Source organism: Mastigoproctus giganteus, chromosome 1, assembly GCF_048544385.1.
Source record: "Mastigoproctus giganteus isolate SK-2022 chromosome 1, ASM4854438v1, whole genome shotgun sequence".
Classification (NCBI taxonomy): Eukaryota; Metazoa; Arthropoda; class Arachnida; order Uropygi; family Thelyphonidae; genus Mastigoproctus; species Mastigoproctus giganteus.
Genome location: NC_143575.1, coordinates 136,235,222 through 136,260,944, shown reverse-complemented (window position 1 = coordinate 136,260,944; position 25,723 = coordinate 136,235,222). Strand labels below are relative to the sequence as shown.

At 37.1% G+C, this 25,723-nt stretch overlaps 2 protein-coding genes across 3 annotated transcripts in view; one reads left to right on the top strand and one right to left on the bottom strand.

The window, feature by feature from the left end:
- The window catches only part of Col4a1 (Collagen type IV alpha 1), a 1,206,096-nt gene that overhangs the window by 63,204 nt on the left and 1,117,169 nt on the right, over positions 1–25,723 (top strand). The window contains exon 3 of one of the 2 annotated variants that reach the window (XM_090374514.1): positions 8,334–8,441. In XM_090374514.1, the coding sequence (XP_090230640.1) occupies positions 8,334–8,441 (108 nt within the window). Of the gene's footprint in view, positions 1–8,330; positions 8,442–25,723 lie in introns of both variants that reach the window. The other variant, XM_090374509.1, reaches the window with a different exon arrangement.
- LOC150091154 (membrane-associated progesterone receptor component 2-like) lies at positions 21,509–21,930 on the bottom strand. The gene is given in 2 exon segments (XM_090377918.1): positions 21,509–21,795; positions 21,798–21,930. Coding segments are annotated over 2 exon segments (408 nt in total). The 5' UTR covers positions 21,919–21,930.

Sequence of the window (25,723 nt, the reverse complement as noted above, 5' to 3'; positions counted from 1 at the left end):
GTTTTCACTTCCACCATTCTCATGTAGAGCAGTTGGGTTGTTAGTAGGAAATAGAGATAAATTGTCTAGTCAGATTCTGGACTGTTTTGGATTTTTCAGGGGCATTTAAGGTTATTACTTCTTTTCTGCTTCGTGCTTCCTAAAATGGCCTGGCGATGGTACCAAGTGGCCATTTGGCACACGTTCCATTCCTTTTAAACTGACCTGGCGAAAATAAGCACATGCGGTACTTCAAGTGTTCAATCTCTGAATGTTTAAGTCCAAATGAAGTTCCTCAAACAGTAGATCAGTGACGAGTTGCGTTGACATGTCTGGGGTCAAATGTAGAACAAACAAACTGTTGGGGAGAAGTCTGGGTGATGAACCAACCAGCTTGAAACGGTGAAGCTTTGAGACCAGTGCATGCCTGTCCAAGTGTTTTTCTTCCTGTTCAAACTGTTTCAACTGCCCATCTTACACATGGCATTCTGGATATTTGTTCCATTTAAAGGTGCAAGTAACAGGGGGTTAAGTAAAAGAGTGTATGTGCATGATGGATTTCCCCATTATTTGAGAAAGAGTAGAAGCAAGTGTAATGGAGTGATAACTGGAAGGAAGAGATTTATCTCCTGTTTTAGGAACTGGTTGGGCACAAGAAAACTTCCCTGCAGTAGAAAAAATACCAGTGGAAGAAAAAGCACAAAAAAGATTACACAAAACACATGCAAACTTTGGAGTGCAGGTTTTGCGAACTATTGGGGAAACACCATCAGGATCTGGAGCTTCCTTGGCATCAAGATTGTTGAATGCCAATGAAATACCTGCAGAAAAGGCATGCAGCAAAAACTCAACATCTGTGTGAGAGTAGCAGGTAGAAAATTTTGAAATGAATATTAATTACTTAATCTGACTGCCATCATTTGCACAGAGGTAAGGAGTTTAGGAGAGATTTTGGAGCACCACTACAACTGTGAAAACAGTGTTCTGTGGTTTGCATACTTCCAATTTGTACACAGTCAGTAAATGTTTAGAAAAATATTATATTAACACCAAGGGTGAAACAAAAAGCCTGTCTTTTTTTAGTGAAAGCAACATTTGTCATGTGCTTAAGCCAAAAAATAAGTCACTTCAGGGACTATGTTATTAGTGTCATGTATAACTAAGAAGGAATCTTGTTTATAAATCTGAGTATTGGTGAAGATGAGTTTTATAGTAGTAACTTCTTTTTTTAAATGAGACAGGATTAGGTTGTGTCGGAGAATTAATGTTAACCAATTTTTCTTCTCCCTGTCCAATGAATTAGCCAGGCGATCACCTACTTCGCTGATTTACTATAAACTAACATGATGCCATGCAATAACTTGTTAGATTAGTGAATTTTCCCATAGACTGAGACTTTTAGCCTAAAACCTTTTTAGTCTAACCTGGAGATCATTATTTAAGAATTATTAATGGATATTCCAAAGGGTGTAGCTGTTGTACACAGCAGAATTCTTGAACCAGAAATTGAAATTTAGTAGATGACAAGTGATTCAAAATTCAGGAAACTCAAACTGATTAATTTATTAATTTAAAAATAGATATCATCTGATTTTGGGTTTTTAGTTTTGCAGTAGAGTTATAACAGCATAGTTGGGTAGCATTTCTCTTTAAAATCAGTGTATTCTTATTTCCTATTGAATAGAATATTCTCCTATATTTTATTTTTCTTGAAAATGAGTGATCAGTAGTCACATGAAAGGAATTTCTTTAAGAGCTGCCTGGCAATAAATAATGAGAAAAATAATGAGAATGTTTCCAGTCTAATTCAGTGGTCCAAAGCAGACCTTCCCAGCATTAAACATTAGATAACCTATGTTCGGATTGTCTGTTATGCATCGCCGATTACAACTGCTTTAAGAAAGATGTTGCTGCTTCCCTTAACCTCTTCAGAAATACTGAGTCAAAGTTTTGTTTATAATAATGGCCTTGCAGGCTAGACCTGGCTATCAAAGAAAGAATAGAGCTGAAGCGTGCTTTTTTTCTCTCACCTGGGTTCATTCTGTCCCACTCAACAATGCTAAAAAGGAACTATTAAAATTCAAGCACAACTGGAATGATCTATTAGACTATTATACATTAGCATTAGTAGAGGCATATGATACAAGAAAGTAAGCTTATCTTGCTTATCAAGCTCATCAGCCAAAAAAAAAAAAAAAAATCCCTTCGCATTTCACCCATCCATTCGCTACAAATGTTTGTCCAGCTCTGCTTTGAATTTATTTAAGCTGTCAACTTCTACAACAACAGATGGAAGTTTGTTCCTGCAATCAACCCACGCTAGCTAAAGGCAAACTTCCGCACATCTATTCTACAACTGTCTTTCCTCAATTTGTCTCCCAAGGCAATTAATCTGGGAAATAGGCAGAATCCCATTAGCATTGAGCTTGATCAAACCATTCAAGGCCTTATACACCCCAGTCAGATCACCTCACAGGTGTCTAGTTACCAGACACTGTTATTTGCAAAATTTAAGCCTTTCTTCATAAGCACAATCCTTTGTTCCATTCACTAATTTTGTTGCCCTTCTCTGTACTCATTCCGGCAGTTCTACATCCTTCCTAAAATGAGGCCGCCAGACCTGTACACAGTACTCAAGGTGTGGCCTGACCATTGCCTTATACAAGGGGATAATCACCTCCTTATCCCTCCTAGAAAAATTCCTGTATATATCATTGACAAGGCACTGTGAGCTATTCTTGCAGACTGTCTGCACTTTCAGAAAACTTCATATCTGACTGCACAATTACCCCCAGGTCCTTTTCATTCTCTACCACTTGAGTGTAGTATCACACAGTTGATATATTAATCTGGGGTTACTGCTACCCATATGCAGTACCCTACATTTGTCAGTGTTAAACTTCAGTTGCCAACTCTCAGCCCATCTGCTCAACTAGATCCTCTTGCAGTAGCATACTGTCATTAGTGTCATTAACAAGACAAGCCTGCCAACCTTTGTATCATCTGCAAATTTAGACATTAAGCTTGATATACCTTCATCAGTATCATTAATAAATACAGAAAACAACAGTGGATGTAACACTGAACCCTGGGGGACTCCACTAATAACATTAGTCCATGAAGAGCAGTGTCCATTGATTACCGCTTTCTCTCTTCTCACACTAACCATCCCTTTATCCATAGCAGCATTTTGTCCTTAATGCTATGCTGCTCCAATTTGTACAGTAGTCTTTTGTCCTTAATGCTATGCTGCTCCAATTTGTACAGTTTTTTTGCATCCAGTTCTATTGTGACCACATTATAGTATCCAATCAAATTGGTCAGACAAGACTTCCCCTTAACAAACCCATGCTGTGTCCGAACAGTAACCGAAGTGTTGTCTAGATTGATACTGCAGTGCTTCTTTAACCAGTGTCTTCATTAATTCCTTGGAACAGAAGTTAAACTAACAGGTTTGCAATTACTTGTGACACCCTTTGATCCTCCTTTGTGAATTGGGGTTACATTTGAACATCTTCAGTCCATGGGTACCTCCCCTGAATCCAAGGAAGCGCTCGTCATTATGGCTAAGGGTTTGCTTACTTCCTTTGCTTCCTCCTTTAATATAACTAAATAGATCCCATCCACCCCAGGTGCCTTTTTTATGTTTATATAAATTTCTCCTCCACTTTGCTCTCAGTTATTAGAAAATTATTTAACTCACTACCATAGTTTATGCACCTCTGGTGTTCCCCTCCCAAAATTTCTCAAGTGTAAATCCATATGCAAAATACTCATTCAGTTTGTTAACTACCTGAGCAGGATCATCAACAGTTCAGCCAGCGATATGAAGTGGACCAATCTGATTCATCCCCTTCCTTCTCGAGTTTACATAAGTAAAGAACTTTTTGCTGTTTTTCTTTACATCCTTTGCCAAAGATTTCTCGTAATCTGCTTTTGCCTGCCTAACCTCCTTTGTGACTTGATTACAGACCAGCTTATATCCTCCATAGGCTTCTGTGTCACCTGTTAATTTATATGTAACCCATGCATTTTTCTTCTCCTCCACATGTCTCATTAGTTCAGCTGACATCCATTTAGGCCTAAACCTTGAATAATATTTCTTGGTTGGTATGAAAAGCCAGCAGCTACCAATATTATTTCTTTGAATGCTTCCGATTTAGAATTTGCTGTTGGTAACGTCTTCAGTTGGTCCCACTGTATAGACTTTAAAAACTGTCTCAGACCTCCGTAAGTCACCTTTACAAAAGCAAAAACCCTTCCCTTTACCCCATTGTAGTTTCCTCTTTGAGTAAATCCCACATCAGCACTGTGATCACTGCCACTTAGTGACCCTTTATCTGGATATTCAAAACTATTCATGAATATGTTTCTTCACCATATTCCACCTTGAGTTTTGTATCAACGAAATCATACATCATTTGGAAAGTCCCAACCAATATCAATATTAACCAGAATTTAATGAATTCAGTTTCTATAGACAAAATTAAATGACTGTCTGAATAATGACTCATAATAATTCAATGACTGACTAATACTATAAATCAGAATATTATAAACACACTAGTTGAAGTACAAAAGATAGAGCATGGAGGATATTCAACCCTCTCATACACTTTGTGTGTAGATGATGAATATGTTGAAGAAGTGTCAACTTTTTGTTTATAATTATAAACAAAAACTTTTTATTAATTTTGTTTTGAAAAACAAGTTAGATGGTCGTTTTGCCCCCCCATGACTTGTGTCACATGAACCTGAATTATGTGTTTTTATATTTTAATTTTTTTTAGTGGGTTAGATCCTCATACTCCCTTCTAATATTATTTTTTTCTCTGTAAACAAATTAATTAATAACAAAACCATCATTCATATATTTGATTATAAATAACATTTCTTATCCAATTTTTTTAATAACAAAATTTTATTGTTTTTTGATTTGTTTTCTGTTAATACAAAGAGATTTTTAGCTGCCTGCACTCTACTTAATGAAACATACAATTGTCCATGCGAAAAACATGGTGATGTTAAGTCAACACCAACCTTAGATAATGTTTGACCTTGACTTTTGTTTATTGTTATACTTAAAAGCCAATTTCACAGGAAACTGTTCATTGAGAAATGAAGTTATATTCCCCTTCGTTTGAATACATATGAATCGGTGGAATATATGCTTTCGATCCAGCTCTGTCACCTGTGTCGTGTTCACAAACCAAACATTTCTTCCTTTTTTTTTTTTATCTAAGTTTCTTAAAACCATAACAATTGTGTTAACCTTTTAAAGTAGTTTATGCGGAGGTAAACCTGAAGGCTCCAGAGAATAAAATGTTTCGGGTGTTACAGAGTTGTATTCTTCAGCATTAAACTATCTGGCCCGATGAATAAACTATTTTCAGTTCTCCCAGAATCTTAATTTCGGAGAAAAATTTTTTCATTCAGCGAACAGTATTATTTTTTGTGGCTAAATTTAAACTTTTCTTCCAAAGGAGTTTCGATACTTCTGAACTGTAAATGTTTTCAGGAATTTCTATTTGATCATTTTCGCCTTTTACCACTTTATCATTTTTTACAATTTTTTTCTTTTTTATCAATGGTTGGAGTTTCAGCAGAGCTATCAACAATTTATGATTAATTTTTTTTACTCTTTTTTGTATCTTTCCTTTCTTAATTGTGAAGCCTTTAACTTATTATAATCGCTTTGTTTTCTTCAATATTAGGATTTTTAAGTGCTGCTTCATACCCCTCAATATCTTTTCTTTTCTTCTCAGCCTTTCTGATAATCTTTCTCTTTTCTGTTACTGCCATTATTAACAACTTTGCTAATAGCTGAAGAAACTTTTGAAAAAATTGAATCATTGCCTTGAGACATGTAGAATTTTGAAATTAAACCCCACAATTAACAACGGCCTAACTTTAACATTGTGTGATGTTATAATGCTACTAAATGCTATCAGGCAAAGAGTTATCACTGTGGCAGTGGCGTAGCTACCATGTAGGCAGGCAAGGCAATTGCCTCTGGGCCTGGGCCCCTAAAGGACCCGGCATCTTTGGCTGTCTCCTCTTTTTGCAATTTTCATTAATTAAGTAGGGGCCTGAACATGTTCTTTGCCTCCAGGCCCGAAAAAGGAGAGCTACGCTACTGCGTTGTGGTATATGCAGCTTAATTTAAAAGTGACGTGCCTAGGTGTGGTCTTTTGAACCAGACCTGTCAATTACTTTATTGTAGTATGACGGAATAGCAGTTAGCCTTGCAGAAAGCAAACAGTTTGCACGTGAAAAAGCACTATTTTTCAAAATATTCTTTTATATATACTGTAGATACATTGAGGAGATATTAAATTTTGTCAAATATAAGTCCCAAGAATTTCAAAAAATTTGCATGTGATATAAAAGATTGGGAGGGTGGTTAATGATCAATTCCAAGCAACGCTCTTGCAGGACGTTTTGAACAGGCTTTAATGTGGTGAGAAAAATGGCAGCTATGTGTTCGTGATTACTTGGGGAATAGCAAACCCAAAACAGGATCTTAGACTTAAGATAGAAGCAGATATGAAGTTTTCTGAGAAATATAGACAGGTAGTCAGAAAATGCAAAACATCCCAGGGAATTTTTCCTGCCAAAATGTGCCAGAATAGCATCCCAGAAGTTAAAATGGGGTGTGGGGGAATCATACTGATATCTACAGTCAGCATGAAATCATATTGATATATACAGTCAGCATTATTGTTTATAAGAATGGTAGGGCCTCTAAGACATTTTTAATGCAAGAAACTGTATAAAAAACACAGCTTATTCAGAGCCATCATGCAGCCATAGACATAAACAGTAAAAAAAGAAATCGCAATAAGAAATATGATTACAACATGCTTTAACTGTGGAAATATCAATAAAACGTTTTTTGAATAATAAATAAATAATGCCTATTACATTAGTTTTGTCAAATTTACTATATACTTTGCAATTTGAAATATCAAATTAGCACTTATATTGCCATTATTTAAAATTATCACTGGAGAATGAGCATGCATTCTGTTTACTGTGAGAGTGCTATATTATTGAAGTATCAAATAAAGGAAAAGGAAAAGGTGACTTTTTTAAACACATGACAACCAAGAAGCATGAGTGCAGGGAGAGGAGTGGCAAAGGTAACAAGCAGCCAAAATGATAAAATAATTTTTTTCTTGAGATCTCAAAAAAAAAAAAAAAAACAAATTCTGCAGCATGCCTTTTCTATATATACTTCTATAGGCATTTTTTTTTATGAATTGGCTACAATAATTCCATCATTCTCTTTCAAACAAAAAAGAGAATGATGAACACGTGCCTCTACCAATTAACATATTTCAGCTGCCAAATTCACAGAGCTAACCTTTCATATTCTTCCTTTATCACCACTGGTTTTTTTTTCCGAACATTCTGCAGTCATGTATTTATTCATATTTCTTGAAAAGGACAATATAATGAAATTCAAGTCTAACGTGAAAAATATCTTCTGTCTTCTCAATCTTCAACCCTTACATAGTAGTAATACCTTTTGTGTTTGTGATTTTCATTATGAAAAAAAAAAAAAAATCAGAATTAGCATGTTATTTCAGTTCTTTCTTCCTAGTCAGATAAACTGTAACACAAACACTGTAACAGTATCCATTCTTATTTCAGCTTCAAATTGTAATCACCAATTTTCCCTTTTACTTCTTACAGTCTACAGAAATTTAAGACCATGTCAACAAGTATCTTTTATCCTCGCAAGCTTTTGAACCTTTACCCATTATTCATGTTTATTACCACCATAAAAAAAAAATTAATAGATGAAAGACAAAATACAGTCCAATGGCATATTGCTATTCATTCAAATTGCCATTGGACCTCATTTATTTCTGATTTTGTAGAGATAGGTAACTTATTTAGGTTAATATAGCATTAGATATATATTTGGTAGATAAGTATTAAACTGGAGAGGGTATTTTTATTTGCTTCTTAAATATGTCATTAGGATGACCTGACTGAGACAAGACATGATAATTATGTTTTCAAGAGGATGCAGATTTATTAAAGACATTATTTACAAGTTAATTTTATATTGCTGATATTGTTTGATTTTGTAAAATTTTGAAGTTATGTTAGTAAATTTCTTAAGTCTATGTAAAATGAAAGATATATAAATGTTTTTAAAAACTTTAAAGCTTATTAACACACACACACACACACACACACACACACACACACACACACACACACACACACACACACACACACACACACACACACACACACACACACACACACACACACACTTTAAATCCTGTGAATATGCCAAATTCTCTTAGGCAGTAAAAAATATTTTTAATTTCCAGCAGTACATAAGGACAGAATACAATCGGTCATTGTCTGCACAGGATAGCACAGTTATATGTGGTGGCTGTACTACAACTGGCTGTAAATGTTTAGGAGAAAAAGGATCCAGGGTGAGTTGAGAATATTTGATTTGTGTTTTTTTGGAGTAAGATTTATAGTGATATAAATTTAAAAGTAAAAAAGTAAGTTGCTTCATAATTGCACTCCATGTTTTTCTGTTGTAATTTAAATTAACTTAAAAATTAAATGATGATTAAAGTTGATTATATGCATCTCTGGATTAAATTAAACACCAAATAAAATTATATTAGAAAAATGCTATATATTATTCATTGACTCAGATGGTTTTTATCAATACTGAATAATACAGACTGGTCAAGTCACATTTCATCTGTGTAATTTGCACACTGGTCTCTGTGGACGAGTTATGGCTAGGACCTATAAAAAAAAAAAAAACATTGCTTTAATCGTTGTTGGTGCTTTTGTTTGGTCATAGAGATTTGCCTTAAGAGCGAGAAGAGATTTTATGCTGGATGAGTTTTATTTTTGGCCGAAAAGAGTCGGGCAAGCAATTTTGGTGTAGTTACAATTTTGACATGTGGGACTCTGCGCTGTGAAAGTAGACAGATTTGGGGTGGGGAGAAGGAAGGCTGGAGGGTAGAAAAAGAAGAAAGGGACCGATAGAGAAGGTGGCTCCCAAATGTTCAGTGGGCATGCCCATGCCACACCAGAGGGAAAGTGGGTTTTGCAGGGAGAGGAGGGGGCAGGGTTGTCCCTCTCTGCCGGGAAAAGGAGATAAAGCAGGCCCGGAAAGGTGTCAGACCTGGGTCGCCATTTGGCTAGTTGGGCAAGGCTGCAATCTGAGTCATCCACTTTGACTCTCCATATGGTGGACTTAGTCTCGGCAGAGGCCAGGATGCGTCACCTGCACGTGACAGGCCAGCTACATCTAGGTCCCAGTGTTTGGTTGCATCTAGTTAGGACTCAGTTGTCTTTCAGTTGCTGTAGGTTCTCCCCACCACTTGTGTTCAAGTCCTGTAGTCACTCAGCTGGCCGTCAATGGCCAGTTGTGTTCTTTGTGTCCATCGGTGGTCCAAAGTCTGAAGTTTGTTTCAGGGTGGTGGAAATGCTCTTTGCCTCGTGAAGAGATTTTGAGAGAAAAGTGTGAAGGCCTTATAGTTTTCTTCTTCCTGCAGCACTATGTCCTCCTGATTTCTAAGGATGGAGCGTAGTTTGGTAAACAGCAGGCCACGGAGGTCTTCATACATATTACATTCGTAAAGCAGGTGCTCCCAAGTTTCTTCTTGTCCGCATCTACAGTGGGCTATGTCCGAGATTCCAAAATTGTGTAGCTTCTTCCTGAAGGAGCCATGCCCTGTCAGCAGGTAAGTGGTATGAAGTCCAGGAGAGTACCAGGTCGGGGAAATAGGGTAAACACGTCCATGTCTGGTATGAAGCTTCTTGTTATGCAGCCTTTAGTGGAGTCATTCCACCGATTCTGCCACACTGTTCTCATGTGGTCTGTAAGATGACTTTTTTCCTGTGATCTATTCAGAGTTGGGTCCATAGTGTATCCCAAATGTGTGATTACCCTTCCTTTGGCATGTTGGTGCATCAGCCAACAATCTCCAAGTCCAGAGGGAGACATCCCACAAGGACCTGGAGAGCATGGGTGCTCATCGTGCAGCATGCTCTGGTTGTTGTGAGGAGAATTATTCGACGGATGGTTTCCAATTTCCTTCTGTTAACAGCAGTGCTTGCCTTAGCGTACCAAGCTCCCACTGCATAAGCCAGTGCTGGGATGACGAATGCCTTGTAGAGGATGGCAAGCGCCCTCTTCTTCAGACTCCAGTCTCTGAGTGTAACTCTAGCGAATAGGCCAGAATATTTCCTGAATTTTACTCTGAGGTAACTAAGATGCGGTGTGAAGTTGAGGTGTCTATCGAGGATAATTTCAAGATATTTGACTTTTGTTTGGAGTTTAATGATTGTTCCCTTTATCTTGATCTGGGGAGGCCTCTTGGGATCAAGGGAGCCCTTGAGGAGTATTGAATGTGCTTTTTCCGGTGAGATGTTCAGTTTGCCCATCCTTGCAGAACAGAAATGGCATGATTTGCATGGGTCTCCAGCTGTGTCCTGCTATTAGCTTGCAGCATCAGTATAAGATCATCTGCATATGCCTGCGTTCTTATATTAGGGATTTCCATATTGAGGAACTCATCCAGCACAAGAGTCAGTGGCACAAATCTATATACCCTTATGTTGGATACATCTGTATATCAATATTCAAGGTGCCTCCGTAGCCAGGTGGGCAGGAGAAGCAGTGTGTAGCACACGCTTCTTGATTAGACCGGGGTTCGAGCCTGTGACCACCAAATACGGAGGATGCGGAAAGGTGAGGGAATGACCACCGCATATCCCCCGAGCAATATGGCCTTAGTTGCTAATGCTCCTAAAAACCAAATAACAAATAACAAACAACAAACCAATATTCAAGATATACACTTTGTAGTTCTAACTCAAACCATCAGACCATTAGTAATGCTGACATCTATGCATTCTACAGGGTGTCCCATAAGTGTGGAACCATTAGAGATTATAACTAATTCATATATTTTCATCTTTGCAGTCCCAAGGTGTCTGAGTAAGCAAGAATGAGTCTAGATAATTCTTTTCATTGTAAATCCCAGTCAGAGAGGTCACTGCAGAATTGAACAGACCGAATCCAGACTGCAAGCCAATAACACAGAGTTGTGTTAGCAAACTTGTTGCAAAGTTTAAGGAAACAGAGAATAAACTATGGAGTAGACTTTCGAAAAGGGTCACCAGCAATGATACAGCCACTGCCATCCTTGCTCATTTATGAAAAAATCCAAAATTGTCTCTTTGAAGATTGTCCTCTTTGACAAGACTGTTTAAAAGCAACGTTCACTGCATCCACTTTTCATTTTTCCCTATCCATGTGATTACAGACTTATGGAACACCCTGTACTACTACAGTATTAAATTCATTAGATTAAAATGGCAAGCCTCTTTCGAGTAGTGAGTGGTTACTGCTAAATGTCTACACGTCACTGATAGTTAGCATAATGTTCTTCCATTCTGTCTTTTAGATGTTGGTATGTATAGCTATACTCCATTGAGTACTGTATGCACGGTGATTCTCACAAATAATACCAGGAGCTGATTTTCAAGGAATTTTTGCGTAAAAAAGTTCATATTAACATGGGTCCAGTCCTGAATAATTACAGAGTTGTGTAATGTTTGTAGATTCTCAGCAACACACCATTGCAAATAGTGCTCATAATGCAGACCAGTGTCATATGCACTGCTCTGCATTATGAGCACTGTCATATGCAGTATTGTTCCCCTGTAAAGTATTAAAGGTGTCTTTTACATTTCCAAGTGTTGAATATGCTGATATAGTGTATGTTTATGAATTTTGTGATGGAAATGCTGTTGCTGTTGTCTTTGAATACCAGATGTTTTGTGAACACAGAGTTCTGAATTGACAGGATACTAGCCAAGTTTTCCAGACATTGTGGGATACTGGCTCACTTTTCCATATTTATATCACATGTGAGTGTGCAATTAGACAAGAGAACATCGATGAGGCAGTTCAGCATAGTCTTCTTGCTAGTATATGAGGGATCCATGTGTCTCAGTGTTTCCCAATCAAGAGTATGGCAAACATTTCAAGAAGAAGGCTTGTATCTATACCAGTGCAATGTGTTCAACATTTCTAGGGACCCCTCCCCGAGGGTTGGAATTTTGTAATTGGCTAAATGACAATCACCCTTTGTATCGTTTCACCCTGTTCAGTGAGGAAGCTCAATTCACCTGAGATGGTATCAACAATGCACTTTAAAGATATCTGTTGTTGATACAATATGTGTGTCATTGACAGTATCCATATTTGGTCAGCAATCCAATCAGAATCAGGTGCCTCTGTAGCCAGGTGGGCAAGAGCGGCAGTATGTAGCACACGCTTCTTGATTAGACCGGGGTTCAAGCCCGTGACCACCAAATACAGAGGATGCAGATAGGTCAGGGTTCAGAATTCAGAATTCTCAATCAGAATTCCCATGCCACTGTGGAAATTAATTTTCAGTGCTGATTCACTGTTAATGTGTTGGTGTGGAGGATTAGTATGTTATTCGACAGGTTTATCTAGAATTTCTGCAAATTGAATTGTTGTAACTGTTAGAAGATGTACATTCAACATGACAGAGCTCCTCAAGATTGTTCCTGTGCAGAGTTGATAAATCAGAAACTGTTGTACATGCATTGCTTTTCATGGGAACCTGAAACTTTAAAGAAACAGTGCTACTATCCAGAGATGTTTCCTTCAGAAAAGAGCCTTCACAGAAGTATTCTTCATTAAATGCTTCACAGCTCTGGCAGTTAATAAGTAACAAGGTGTAGGTTTTAACCAATCAAAGTGCTGCACGTTTCAAGACTAGATCCTCAGCAAACTTAACACACATTAACAGCAGCCCCCCAACAACCCAATAATTCAGGCAAATAAAAAGACATCCCCCCCCCCACTCTCAGGCCATTCTTGTAGCTCCAACAGTATTCAGCAAGTCCTGATCAACAAAGTTCATACTTTCCCAAGCTACAGTCTTCTCAGCATGAACTAAAAAGTTTCAACTGGACAAGAAACCTTCCAGAAGAGATCCTTACTATATTCCAGTAATCCTTGGATTACATACTTCAAACAATATAGCCTTTAGCTTTCAGTAGAAGGTATATATGCTTGAATTTAAAATCTGTTTTAGAGCATTAGTAATTAGTATTAGTTAAGTATTATAATTTGGATCAATATGAGTGGTGATGAAAACTGGAGATCAAGATTCCCAAGGATGATATTTATAAGATTCCAGTTAACTTGTCCTGAAGTTGTATTTAGGTTTGCAAATAGATGATGATGGGCTGGGATATTTGATGGAACAGTGAACCCCAAAAATAAGAGATATGAGATTAGATTGGAAATGTGTAGTATGCACCTTATCTTATAGTGATATTCGAGGAAGGAAAAAAAGATCCAGTCAGGATCTTTTTGCCTTGATCTCTTGTGAAGGCCATTCTGCTACTCAAAACCATAGCAACCCATACAATTAAAAAAGCAGTCTAGTTGTATTGAATCTAAATGCAGATCCCAGTTCAGTGTATTGCACATTCATCATCATCATCATCAGCCATTTTCAATCCACTGCACGATGAAAACCTCTCCAGCAACTTTCCAGTTCCCTCTGTTTTGTGCAATGGCCATCCATTTACTACTCACAAACTCATGAATTTCATCTGTCCATCTCCGTTGTTGTCTTCCAGGTTTTCTTCTAGCTCCTCCTGGGTACCATTCTGTTATTTTCTTAGTCCATCTGTCATGTCTTCGAACTATGTGTCCTGCCCAAGACCATTTTAGTTCTTTAGTTTTGATAAGAATGTCCTTTACTTGAGTTTGCTGCCTAATCAATGTTTCTCTTCTTATCTAACAGTATGATTCCCAATATAATTCATTCCATTCTTCGCTGTGTAGTTCCCAGCTTCTCTTCCATTCTTTTGGTGAGTGTCCAAGTTTCACTTCCATAAATCATGGTGAGGAGTATACATTGGTTCATTATTTTACATTTCAGACAAATTGGGATATTGCTCCTCAGTATGTGATTATATTTCCTGAATACTATCCACCCAAAATTTATTCTTCTCTTGACTTCCAGCCATTTATTATTATTACAGCTAATGACTTGTCCCATATAAGTATATGAGTCCACCTTTTCAATTACTGCTCCTTCAATCATTATATCCCTTTCTGTGGCATACTTGTTCATCATTACTTTTTTTTTTACCATATTCATCTTTAGTCCAAAATCCTTACCAACTCTGCATAAATTATTAAGATTTTTCTCTAATTCTTTTGGATCATGGCTTATGACCACAATATCATCTGCAAATTGTAAATGGTTTAGGTACTCTCCATTCACATTGACTCCTTTCTGTGACCAGTCTAATCTTCTGAAAGCTTCCTCAAGGGCAGCAGTAAACAACTTCGGAGATATTGTGTCTCCTTGTCAAACTCCTTTCTCAGTTTTAAATTTCCTACTGTCTTTGTCCAGTGTAATTAAAGGAATAGCATTCTCATATATTTTCTTCAAAATCATAATATATGGGGTATCTATGCCTTGTCTTTTCAGTGCCCCGAAACATTGCCTTATACTGTATGGAGTCAAATGGCTTTTCATAAACCACAATTGCCAGGCATAATGGTGTTTTATAAGCATTTGCTTTCTCCATTAACTGTGACATTACGTGAAGGTGATCCATAGTTGAGAATCCTGTCCTAAAGCCAGCTTGCTCTTTCGGTTGATTCTCATCAAGTATTCTTTCTAATCTGTTAGTAATGACCCTTGTGAACAACTTGTAGATGTGGGATAACAAGCTAATTGGTCTATAATTTCAATTTCTGATTTATCTCCTTTCTTATGCAGCAAAACTATGATTGCATTATTCCACTGCTTAGGCGTCACACCTTTTCTAATGCATTTTGTGAAGAGTCTTGCCAGTTTTTGTGTCATGTCTCTTCCTCCTAATTTTAACAACTCTATAGTAACTTCATTTTCCCCTGGGGCTTTCTGATTCTTCATTTTCTTCAACGCATGTTCTACTTCATCAGGAAGGATATCAGGTATGTTGTAAGTGTTAAGAAGTTGCGATCCATCTTCCTCACTGCTGGCATCATTCCCTCGCACCTTCTATAACTCTTTATAGTGGTCTTCTGATATTTGAATTATGCCTTCTCTGCTATTTATAAGTACACCATCGCTATTTTTTAGTTTCAGTATCATTTGTCTTTTTGTATTACTGCTCATTTAAATCCTTTGTTTTCCCTTAATGCTTGTTCTACTTTTCTTGTGTTAAATTTTCTTATGTCCTCTCTGAGTCTCTTTCTAATAGCTTTGCATAACTCAGTATACTCAATTTTCTCCTTGTCAGTGTTTTTCTTGCTCTTCATTTGTCGTCTTCAGTTCATCATGACAAGTGTTTCTTGACTAATTTTTTCTTCTTTAGATTTATTTTTACCTATAGGTTTCTTGGGCTTTATTACTTTCAGAAAATTGTAATATTCCTCATTGATATCTTGGTCCTGAGCAGTCTGCAGAGGCTCAAACCTGTTCTTATGTCCATTACATACTGCTTTTTCTCCTCCTCTCTTATATCAAAGACCTTTGTATTATTTACTCGAGTAAGTTTTTTTTCTTTCTTTTTTTACTTCTATATCAAGTGTGCATCTTACCATTCTGTGATCACTTCCAACATTTACCTTGTTCAGGACAGTAACATCATTCATGATATATCATCTGTTAGTGAGGATGAAGTCAATTTCATTAGTTGTTAATCCCTTTGGGCTCTTCCATGTCACTTTCTGTTCACCCTTTTCTTGAAAAAGTGTTCATTACTGACATTCCTCGAGATTCTGCAAGTCCCACAAGTCTTTGAAATCTTTCATTTCTTTCACCAATTCCAAAATTTCCTATAGTTCCCCTTTCTGTGCTATTTTGTCTCTTTCCAACCTTAGCATTGAAGTCCCCTATAATGATAGTGTAGTGCGTTTTCTGTTCATCTTGAAGACACTTAATTTTGGTGTTCATTTTTCAACCTCTTCATCATCATGGCTCTATGTTGGTGCATAAATCATTATAAGCTTAAGCTTATACCTCTTAGAAATCCTGAGTAGTAGTCTTGACACCCTTGGTGATGTACTTTTGAATTCCAAAATGTTGTTTTTTATATCTTTATGGACCAGAAAGCCAACTCCGCCTTCACTCCTTTCTCTGTTTCCATTGGTGTACAGCAGATTTCCTTGATAAATTTATAAGTGATTAATTTCTTCTTGTTTCAGCCAAACCGATGAAATTCCAATTCACATTTTCTTATTCCTTTTCTAGCTCTAATAACCTGTCTTCACCAATGAGCGATCTTACGTTGTAGCAGGCCAAGTGAAGTTTCCGTGCATGGCAGCCTGGTCGTACCCAGAGATTCTTAGCACCCTCTGCTTCCACTGTGTTTCTCTCTCTAACCGTAAGATGGGGAGTGAAATCCACTGGGAACTGTGGGCCATTTGTTTCATCTTACTGTCATGTAAGACGGTTTGGTCTTACATGACAGGAGGGTTTGATCTTTTCTTCTTCACGCTGACCAGGCGTCTTGAAGAGAACCAATCTACACGTTCGTTGCCAACTGGGTTTACCATCAAGAAGGTGTGCACGAGTGGATTTTAGGGAGGCAGGCCAACCGGACTGCTCCTAAATCTTCTGTAATAGAAAGATATTGGATCCATCAGTGTTTTAGACTGAGTGTCTGATAACACACAGAATGCCTGTTCCCCTCTAACCCCCCGTGTGTTGTGCATTAGTTACCTGCAACAGCAGTAAGGTCAAAGGATTGAATTTCTGAAATTTGGTTTTGAGAAATTGAACGTGATGCATATCGTTTGAATAAGCAGATGAAGAAAATATAAAAAAGATGAGTATCTTCAGGTTTACAGTTTGAAAAATGCAATAAATAGCTGCAAGATTATAAGTATTACTGATTGAATAAGTGATTTTCTTAGAATGGATTAGCAAAATACCACTACCATTAGATTCTGTGTCCCTCCTATAGATGTTAAAGCTAAATGTTAACCTCCAAATCAGAAATGCCCAGTGGTGCTAAGTATCAGTCATTCAATATATATCAAAGTTATTAGCAACAATTATGAACTTGAAAACAGAGAGATTTTCATAATTCAGATTGAAGGATAGAAGGGGAAAGGGAGAAATATTGAGTCTCCAAGTATCCCATTAGCCATTAAACCAGTTAATTATGATGACAGACTTATCTTCTGCCAGAAACCTGATCATTAATGGAAGGAAAAGTGCAGATGATCAGATTGAAATTCATACAAGCTCTGAATCAGAATATGAATGCCCAAATAAGCCTAATCTGAATAAACAGAATACAAAATAAGCCTAACCCAAAGTGAAATGATCTTGTTTTTGATTTAAATATAAGTCACAGCAAGGCTTTTGGGATCTAGGCTGTAGTAATGGAATTTACTGCAAAAACATAACTGTGTTTCGTAAGTGACAAAAAGAGCTTTCTTCCTTTCTTGCTACGGAAGATTCACTTGGATACTGCTGTGCTTTGATGCGCTTAGAATAGAACATAAACCAGAAGAATGGAAGCTTTTCATCAATGCTTTGAAATTAAGTCTAAGCTGTACTATTTCACATTTAACATTAGCATTAGTAAAGTCATATGATGCAAGAAAGCAAGCTTATGCAGCATCAGCCAGAAAAAAAACCAAAAAAACCTTCCACTTCACCCCTCAGTTTGTTCGAAATACCTGTCCAGCTGAGCCTTAAATTTATTTAGGCTATCAACTTCCACAACAAGGGATGGAAGTCTGTTCCACCAACCAACTACCCCGCTGGCTAAAGGCAAATTTCCGCACCTCTATCCTACATCTGTCTTTCCTCAATTTGAATTTATGCCCTCCCAGGTGATTATTCTGATCAAGAGGCAGAATCCTATCAGCACTGAGCATGCTCAAACCATTCAAGGCTTTATACACCTGTATCAGATCACCTTACCAGTGCCTAACCTCCTGACACTGTAATTTGCAAAATTTAAGAAGTCTTTCTTCGTAAGAGCAACCCTTTGTTCCCTTCACTAACCTTGTTGCCCTTCTCTGTACTCGTTCCAGAAGCTCTACATCCTTGAAATGAGACCTCCAGACCTGTATACAGTACTCAAGGTGTGGCCTGACCATTGCCTTATACAAGGGAATAATCACCTCCTTATCCCTGCTAGAAAAATTCCTGTATATCATTGATAAGACACTATGAGCTACTCTTGCAGCCTGTCTACACTGCTCAGAGAACTTCATATCTGCCTGCACAATCACCCCCAGGTCCTTTTCATTCTCTACCACTGTCAGTGTAGTACCCCAGAGTTGATACGTTGCTCTGGGATTGCTGTTTCCCATATATAGTACTTTACATTTGTCAATGTTAAACTTCATTTGCCACCTTTCAGCCCATCTGCTCAACCTTTCCAGATCCTGTTGCAGCAGCATAGCGTCAGTAGTGTCCTTAACAACCCTGCCAACTTTTGTATCGTCTGCAAACTTGGACATTAAGTTTGATATACCATCATCAATATTATTTATAAATACAGAAAACAATAATGGACCCAACACTGAACCCTGAGGCACTCCATTAATAACATTAATCCACGATGAGCAGTGTCCATTGATTAACACTCTCTGATTATCTTCTCCCCCTCAACCACCCCTTTATCCATAGCAGCAATTTGCCTCCAATGCCACACTCCTCCAATTTATGCAGCAGTCTTCCATGTGCAACAGTATCAAAAGCCTTTCAGAGATCCAAATATATAATATCAGAGTTATTCCCTGCATCCAGTTCTTTTGTGACTGCATCATAGTATCCAATCAAATTGGTCAGGCAAGATTTCCTCTTAACAAAACCCTGCTGTGTCGAGCTATAACTGAAGTCTTGTCTAGATGATCCTGCAGGGCATCTTTAACCAGTGCCTCCATTAATTTTCCTGGAACAGAAGTTAAACTCAGAGGTCTATAATTACTTGTGTCAGCCTTTGATCCTCCTTTGTGAATTGGGGTCACATTTGCACATCTCCAGTCTATGGGTACCTCCCCTGAGTCCAAGGAAGCTCTCATAATTATGGCTAAGGGTTTGCTTACTTCTTTTTCTGTCTCCTTTAATATAACTGGATAGATCCCATCCACCCCAGGTGCCTTTCTTGTGTTTATCTTCAACAATTTCTCCTCCACTTTACTCTCAGTTATTACAAGATTATCTATCTTACTGCCAGAGTTGAATAGACCTCTGGCATTCCCCTCGCTGAATAAATCCTCATGTGTGAATGTCGATGCAAAATATTCATTTAGTTTGTTAGCTACCTGAGTAGGATCATCAACAGTTGAACCATCGATATCAAGTGGACCAATTTGATTCACCCCCTTTCTTCTAGAGTTTACATAAGTAAAGAACTCTTTGCTGTTTTTCTTTGCATTCCTTGCCAAAGATTTCTTGTAATCTGCCTTCGCCTGCCTAACCTCCTGTGTAACTTGGTTACAGATCAACTTATATCTATCATAGGCTTCTCTGTCACGTGTTAATTTATATGTATCCCATGCATTTTTCTTCTCTGCCATATATCTCATTAGTTCATCTGACATCCATTTATCTGAACAATATTTCTTAGTTGTTATGTAAAGCCTAGTAGCTTCAAGATAAGTTCTTGGAATGCTTCCCATTTTGAATTTGCTGTTGGTAACGTCATCAGTTGGTCCCACTGTTGGTCCCACATTTAAATACTGTCTCAGACCATTGTAGTCGCCTTTACGAAAGCAATAACCCTTCCCTTTACCCCTGATGGTAGTTACCTCTGAGTAAATCCCACTTCAGCACACTGTGATCACTGCCACCTAGTGGTTCCTCTATCTGCAGATTCTTAATGCATGAAGAAACACTACTGATAATCAAATTAAGAGTATTACTCCCTCTAGTTACCTTCATAACATGCTGATGTAGATAACAATCATCCAATAAATCCACAAAAGCCTTGCTTGTGTGTGAGTGACCAACCCACAAATTCCAGTCAATATCTGGGAAATTAAAATCCCTCATTATGGATGGCAGATATGGTTATTTTTTTCCAAATTCTAGGAATGTCCAAATATTTTTGGCAATATAGTGTATAGTACATATATTAATTTACAAAAGGAATTTGTGAGAGGTTTCAGTATTTCTAGTTCATTTTCATTTGGTTTATGTTTTGCAACTAGATTAAACAAGCATTTGCATCCAGTGGTATCATGCATTATAATTTATGTAACAGTTAAGACAATACAAAAAATAGGGGTGAAAGAAAAAGAGATTGTTTGTTTGTTTGTTTGTTATTTCGAGCATTAGCAACTAAGGCCATATTGCTCCTGGATATGCAGTGGTCATTCGCTGACGTTTCTGCATCCTCCGTATTCGGTGGTGACGGGTTCGAACCCCGGTCTAATCAAGAAGCTTGTGCTATACACTGCTGCTCCTTCCCACCTGGCTATGGAGACGCCTAAGAAAAAGAGAGAACCAATATTAATTAACATTATGTCATGTTACAAGAATGCAAGGTGCAATTTTTATTAAAACTCAGTGAACTCATTAATCAGTTTGGCTGGTAATATTTAATTATTGATTTCATATCAGTGATTTCAATTCATAGAACTTAAAAAATTGTAATAATCGTAAGATTAAGCATTTATAAAACCAACAATTTTGGCTTAAATGACTTTTGCTTATTGCATTTCTTATATCAAGTGATTTTTCAGTATAATTAAATGTATAACTTTTGTGACCACCACCAAATAAAAAAACAAAGAAATCTTAAGATGAAAATCAGAACCCTTTTTTTTTTTTTTTTTTTTTCCATATCTTAAGAATATCTGGTAGCATAATAATTTCCATTAATAAAATCTCCAAACAATCTTAACTGTATTATCAAATGGCAGTTTTTAACTGTTTCCGCATGATTTATGAAAAAAATTCATGAAAAATTGAACTAAGGTACTATATTCTGCCTTATGAATCTGATTATATTCAAACAGTAGCAGAATTAGTGTTAAACAGATATTTTCATTTGGGTATAATAGCAAACTGAGTACCAGCTCTTTAAACAAAAAAGAAAACTCTGGGCCAACAAATTAAAAAAAAAAAAAAAAAAAAGAAGCATACAATGGGCACAAAAATTTGTTGGCTCAAAAGAACCATACCATACCATACAATACAGACTGAAATAATTACAACTCATCACTGTATTAAAGATACAAAATAATATTCAATTACAGCAGAACAGCCATAAAATTAAAGACAAATTTCAGACAAATGCCATTTTACAAATAATTATTTTCTGAAAAAGTACTGTATCATTACATAAAAACATAAAAGTTGTCAAGTTTTAATCGTACTGGATGAAAATGAAACCATTAAGCAAATGTATATCTGCTTAACATTGTAAACCTGAATTATTCTTTCTTTTTTCATTTTTAACTGTAACAAAAAGTTGGCAGCAAGCATTACACATGAAGACTAAAATTTAGTCATTTTTCTTTTTCTTTCCACTTTTGTCTTAATTCTTTTTTACCTGTTTCTTTTTGACTCTGGTCTTGACTTGGCTCTTCATCATCTGAATAATCATTTGGTTCCTCTCCTGGTTTTAGCAGGCGACCAATATAATGATATTTTTCCATGAACTTCATCTCCCATTCTCTGACACTATCCATTTGCATTGAGTTTAAGTCTGACAAATCATCATATTCATCTTTTGATGCCTCTACTGTAAATGTTGCCAGACCACGGGATGTGTGCATACCAGCAAATGCCTGTTTGTTCTTCCAGGTCCATAAAATCGTTTACCTCTGGTCATGTCAAATATTTTTCCATTCACTGCAACACAAACCCTCCCGTCTGGTCCTGTATTGTCATATTTGGCTAGGTCTTCTAATGTCATATCCTGTTTTTTCAAAGGGGTAATTCCGGGTGCTTTGGAACAGGTTGAGGATTGCACTAGCAAAGCAAAAAAATTTCTTTTCTCAGTGTGCTGGTGCAGTTATTTTACTTAATATAAACAATCTGAAATATTAAATTGATGGTTATTAATGTTTATATTTCATTGTTAACAACAGGTTATTGCAACTTTAATTAGCATTAATTTTCTTCACTTTAGAAGTCACAGAGTATCTTATATTCTGTGTTACGTTGAAGTATTTAGACATGCCATCAGCATCTAAAAGCCTTTCTGACGCAGAAGTTGAGAAATTGTTAGAAATTTCCAATTCAGAATTTGAATTAGTATTTTGTCAGATAGTGAGAATAATGTTATTTTCAATCCAAAACGATGTGTCTAGTAGTATGAAGAAATTGATAACAATTTCTCACTTGAAGATTGTGTGCAAAATTGGAGACCATGTAGGGCAAATGATGTGTCTTTTAAACATTTTCTCTTTACTGTTTCCAGCTGTGGATTTCTGTTTCGTAAAGCAAGCATTCAAGTGTGTCAACCTCTACCAACTTGATAGATTGTATATCCTTCCTCATTAGTCAACTTTGTAGGTATACAAGCCCACTGAGAATATTCTACAAAAGGTGCTCTATTTAGAATTAGATCAGGACTCATTGCGTAATGAGTGGGGGTCATCATATCTGATGACCCCCACTGAGCATCCTATCCACTCCTTTGAATGTAAACATGACAAATCTACCGTCATCTTTACAATCCAGCTGCAGGATGAAAATATCGCCAAATACCCCAAGAGAAATCGTTTTTGAAGTTGCCAGTATTACTGGAGAACATATAGCTCTGTAGGAACTTCCCTTAGGAAAAAAATCTCCCTTACAGCACAAAATAACCTTGAAATACTATCACACTACAGCAACTGACTGCAGCATGCAAATCCCTCCCGAAGAACAAATCCCTAGGACTGGAGAGATCAGCTCGGTTCTCTTTTTCTACAAATGCTTGAAGAAGAATACATTGATGGAATGCCAGTATATCAATCACAACTTCTATTACCCATCAAAATCCCAAGAAAGGAAACCTGAGAATCCTTCAAAAATGGTGCCCAGTTTCCTTAATGAACACAGATCACAAATAATCTCCAAAGCAATAGCTTTGGAGATTATTTGTGATCTCCAAAGTAAGTGGAGATCACAAATAATCTTGCATAAAAGTAAGTAATCTCTTACTTTCATGCAAAATTCTGCATGAAAGTAAGTAACCAGCTCACTCATGCTTACTCCAGAGGAATTAAACAAGGGTACCCACTTTCTGGATAACTTTATATAACAGCTGTTGAACCATTCCTCCAAAACAATTTACATCAACTTAAAATCAGAAAGAAAGCTATTAGAAGTACTACTTTAGATAACATACTTTGCCTATGTAGACAGTGTCACTATTATCATATTTAATGATAAAGAATTAGATGCCATCCATCATGAGTTATATGCAGAAGCAGTGGGGTAAAATTAAATCACAGCAGACCTCTCTCTCTCTCTCCTCCCCCATTTGCCTACGGGCAGGCGAACGGGAGAGAGATAACGCACTTTGCCTATGCAGTGTGTTATCTCTCTTCCTCTCCAGTGCAGTGTGCCCTGATCTCTCTCTCTCTCTCTATCTCTCTCTCTCTCTCTCTCTCTCCCTCCCCACATTGTGCAACCCATGCTCGGTGTGCATCAGCCAGCTCTACTTTGTTGGTACATCCTGAGGTGCATTACTACTGTCCCTCTCTACGCATCTGAAATTTGGTCATCTGCTCCTGCCTTCCACCTAAAAAAGCACCTCAGTCTGGAATATTGGTTTATCTTGTATTTATCTTGCTGTGAGGGACACTAGTACCTAGGTGTGTACCATAATACTCCAGCTTACCATCAAAGTAACTGGTTGGAGTTGCTGAGTTTCTTTTCATCTTCTGAGTACTCAGTACTCAGAAGATGAAGTGTGTGTGTGTGTGTGTGTGTGTGTGTGTGTGTGTGTGTGTGTGTGTGTGTGTGTGTGTGTGTGACCACCTCTTAGTGACCTCTTAGTGACCTCAATCTTCCTCTTAGTGACCACCTCACTAAGAGGAAGATTTTAAATAGTCAACAACACTTATGGAATAAAACAGATTACACTTATGGAATAAAACAGATTAACACTTATGGAATGAAACAGATTAGAAATCCATGTTAAAACTTCTGCCACTCTCAGGAAGGCCAGGGCTGGTCTCTCTTGATGACAAAATATCATTTTGGATTGTTCTCTTCTCTTCTCTTCCTAAGGGCTTTGTACATTCATACCATTATTGTGGATTATCTATTTGCAACTGCCACCAGAGGAATAACCCTATCCACTGCTTTAAGAATGGCCATGGCATTAATAAGGAATTTCTTCTGAGATGCATTACAGCAGTGCAAGAACCTAGAATTAGAACACTCACTCGCTCACTGTTTTGTCACTCCTGGTTGTTCTCTCAGAATCCCTGTTTTAGAGCAAAATGATAACAGATCCTACAACTACTCCATCTTCTGTTTTTTCCAAAATGGAATTGGGCAGGAAGCTGAAAACCTAGGAAGCAGGTTCACAAAGCCAGTTGTTGAAAACTGTCACCATACAAATACTTCTAGCCATCATAACAGCACAAGGAATTGGAATCATCAAAATTAAACTTCCCAAGTTTATTGAATACATATAAGTGGAAATCACAATTCCACTGCTGCCTGCTCACTACAGAATAATATACAAGCTCATTATATTGGCTATGGCTGCTGCATCATTCAGATACCAAACAATGTCCTCATCCTTCTTAGCATAAAGCTTTAATGGAACCTCCCCTACAGGACTAACTCAGCCAGATTGGATGAATGCATCCAGTGGAGATTGTCTGTGTCACAATAAATGTTGGTCTCTTTTGTGCCACTCTAGGAACCTTTGAACACATGTACTCGGCCTGCCTGGTAAATAAAAGAATGATATCAAATATGCTTTGGAAACTGCCAAGCTTACCAGCGATATCACACACACACACAGAATGACAGTGCATGCAGCTTCCTCTGCATTGCTGCCAAGGCTCTCATATACAATTTCTGCCTCACACACACACAAGAAATAGGGACAATGTGCTCTCTTATAGAGAGAGCAGAACAAGACCTCGAGTGGAGACTATGCGTGACAGTACATAGCAAAATCATACTGGAATTCTGCTACCATGGTTCCAGAGAAACTTTAGTTCACTTTTACTATAGTTTGAAATCAGGTAAGACAGCTCTTTGCCATGATAATACCATAACTTTTAACATGTGAACCTGGGGAACAGTTTCTCCATGTGAGTAGAAAGGTTTTAAATGTAATACACAGATTACAGTATTCTCATCCTTATTGTATTATAATGGTATAGAGGATGTAAATAGATATTAATTTTTTAAAGTGTATTTGCTGTTCATATTTAATTAAAAAAATCTCACTCTTTGCTTTCCTTCCTTAATTCACTATGTTTTAACATTTAATTAATTTAAAATTTCTATTGGTTTACTGATACCCTCTCTTTATATTTTACTCTAAACATCATTATTCCCATTTGATTATTACTGAAGTATAATCGTTTGGAGTCACTCTCTATTAAGTATTATTCATACTATACTTCTTTAACATATACTGTTTATATAAATCACTTTGTGTTCTAAGGCTTGCTTGACAGCAAAGCAGCTGAGTTCTGAAGTGTGCCCTAGATCATAGGGTTAAATTAGAAACTTTCATCTTCAGTACTAGAATGACATTG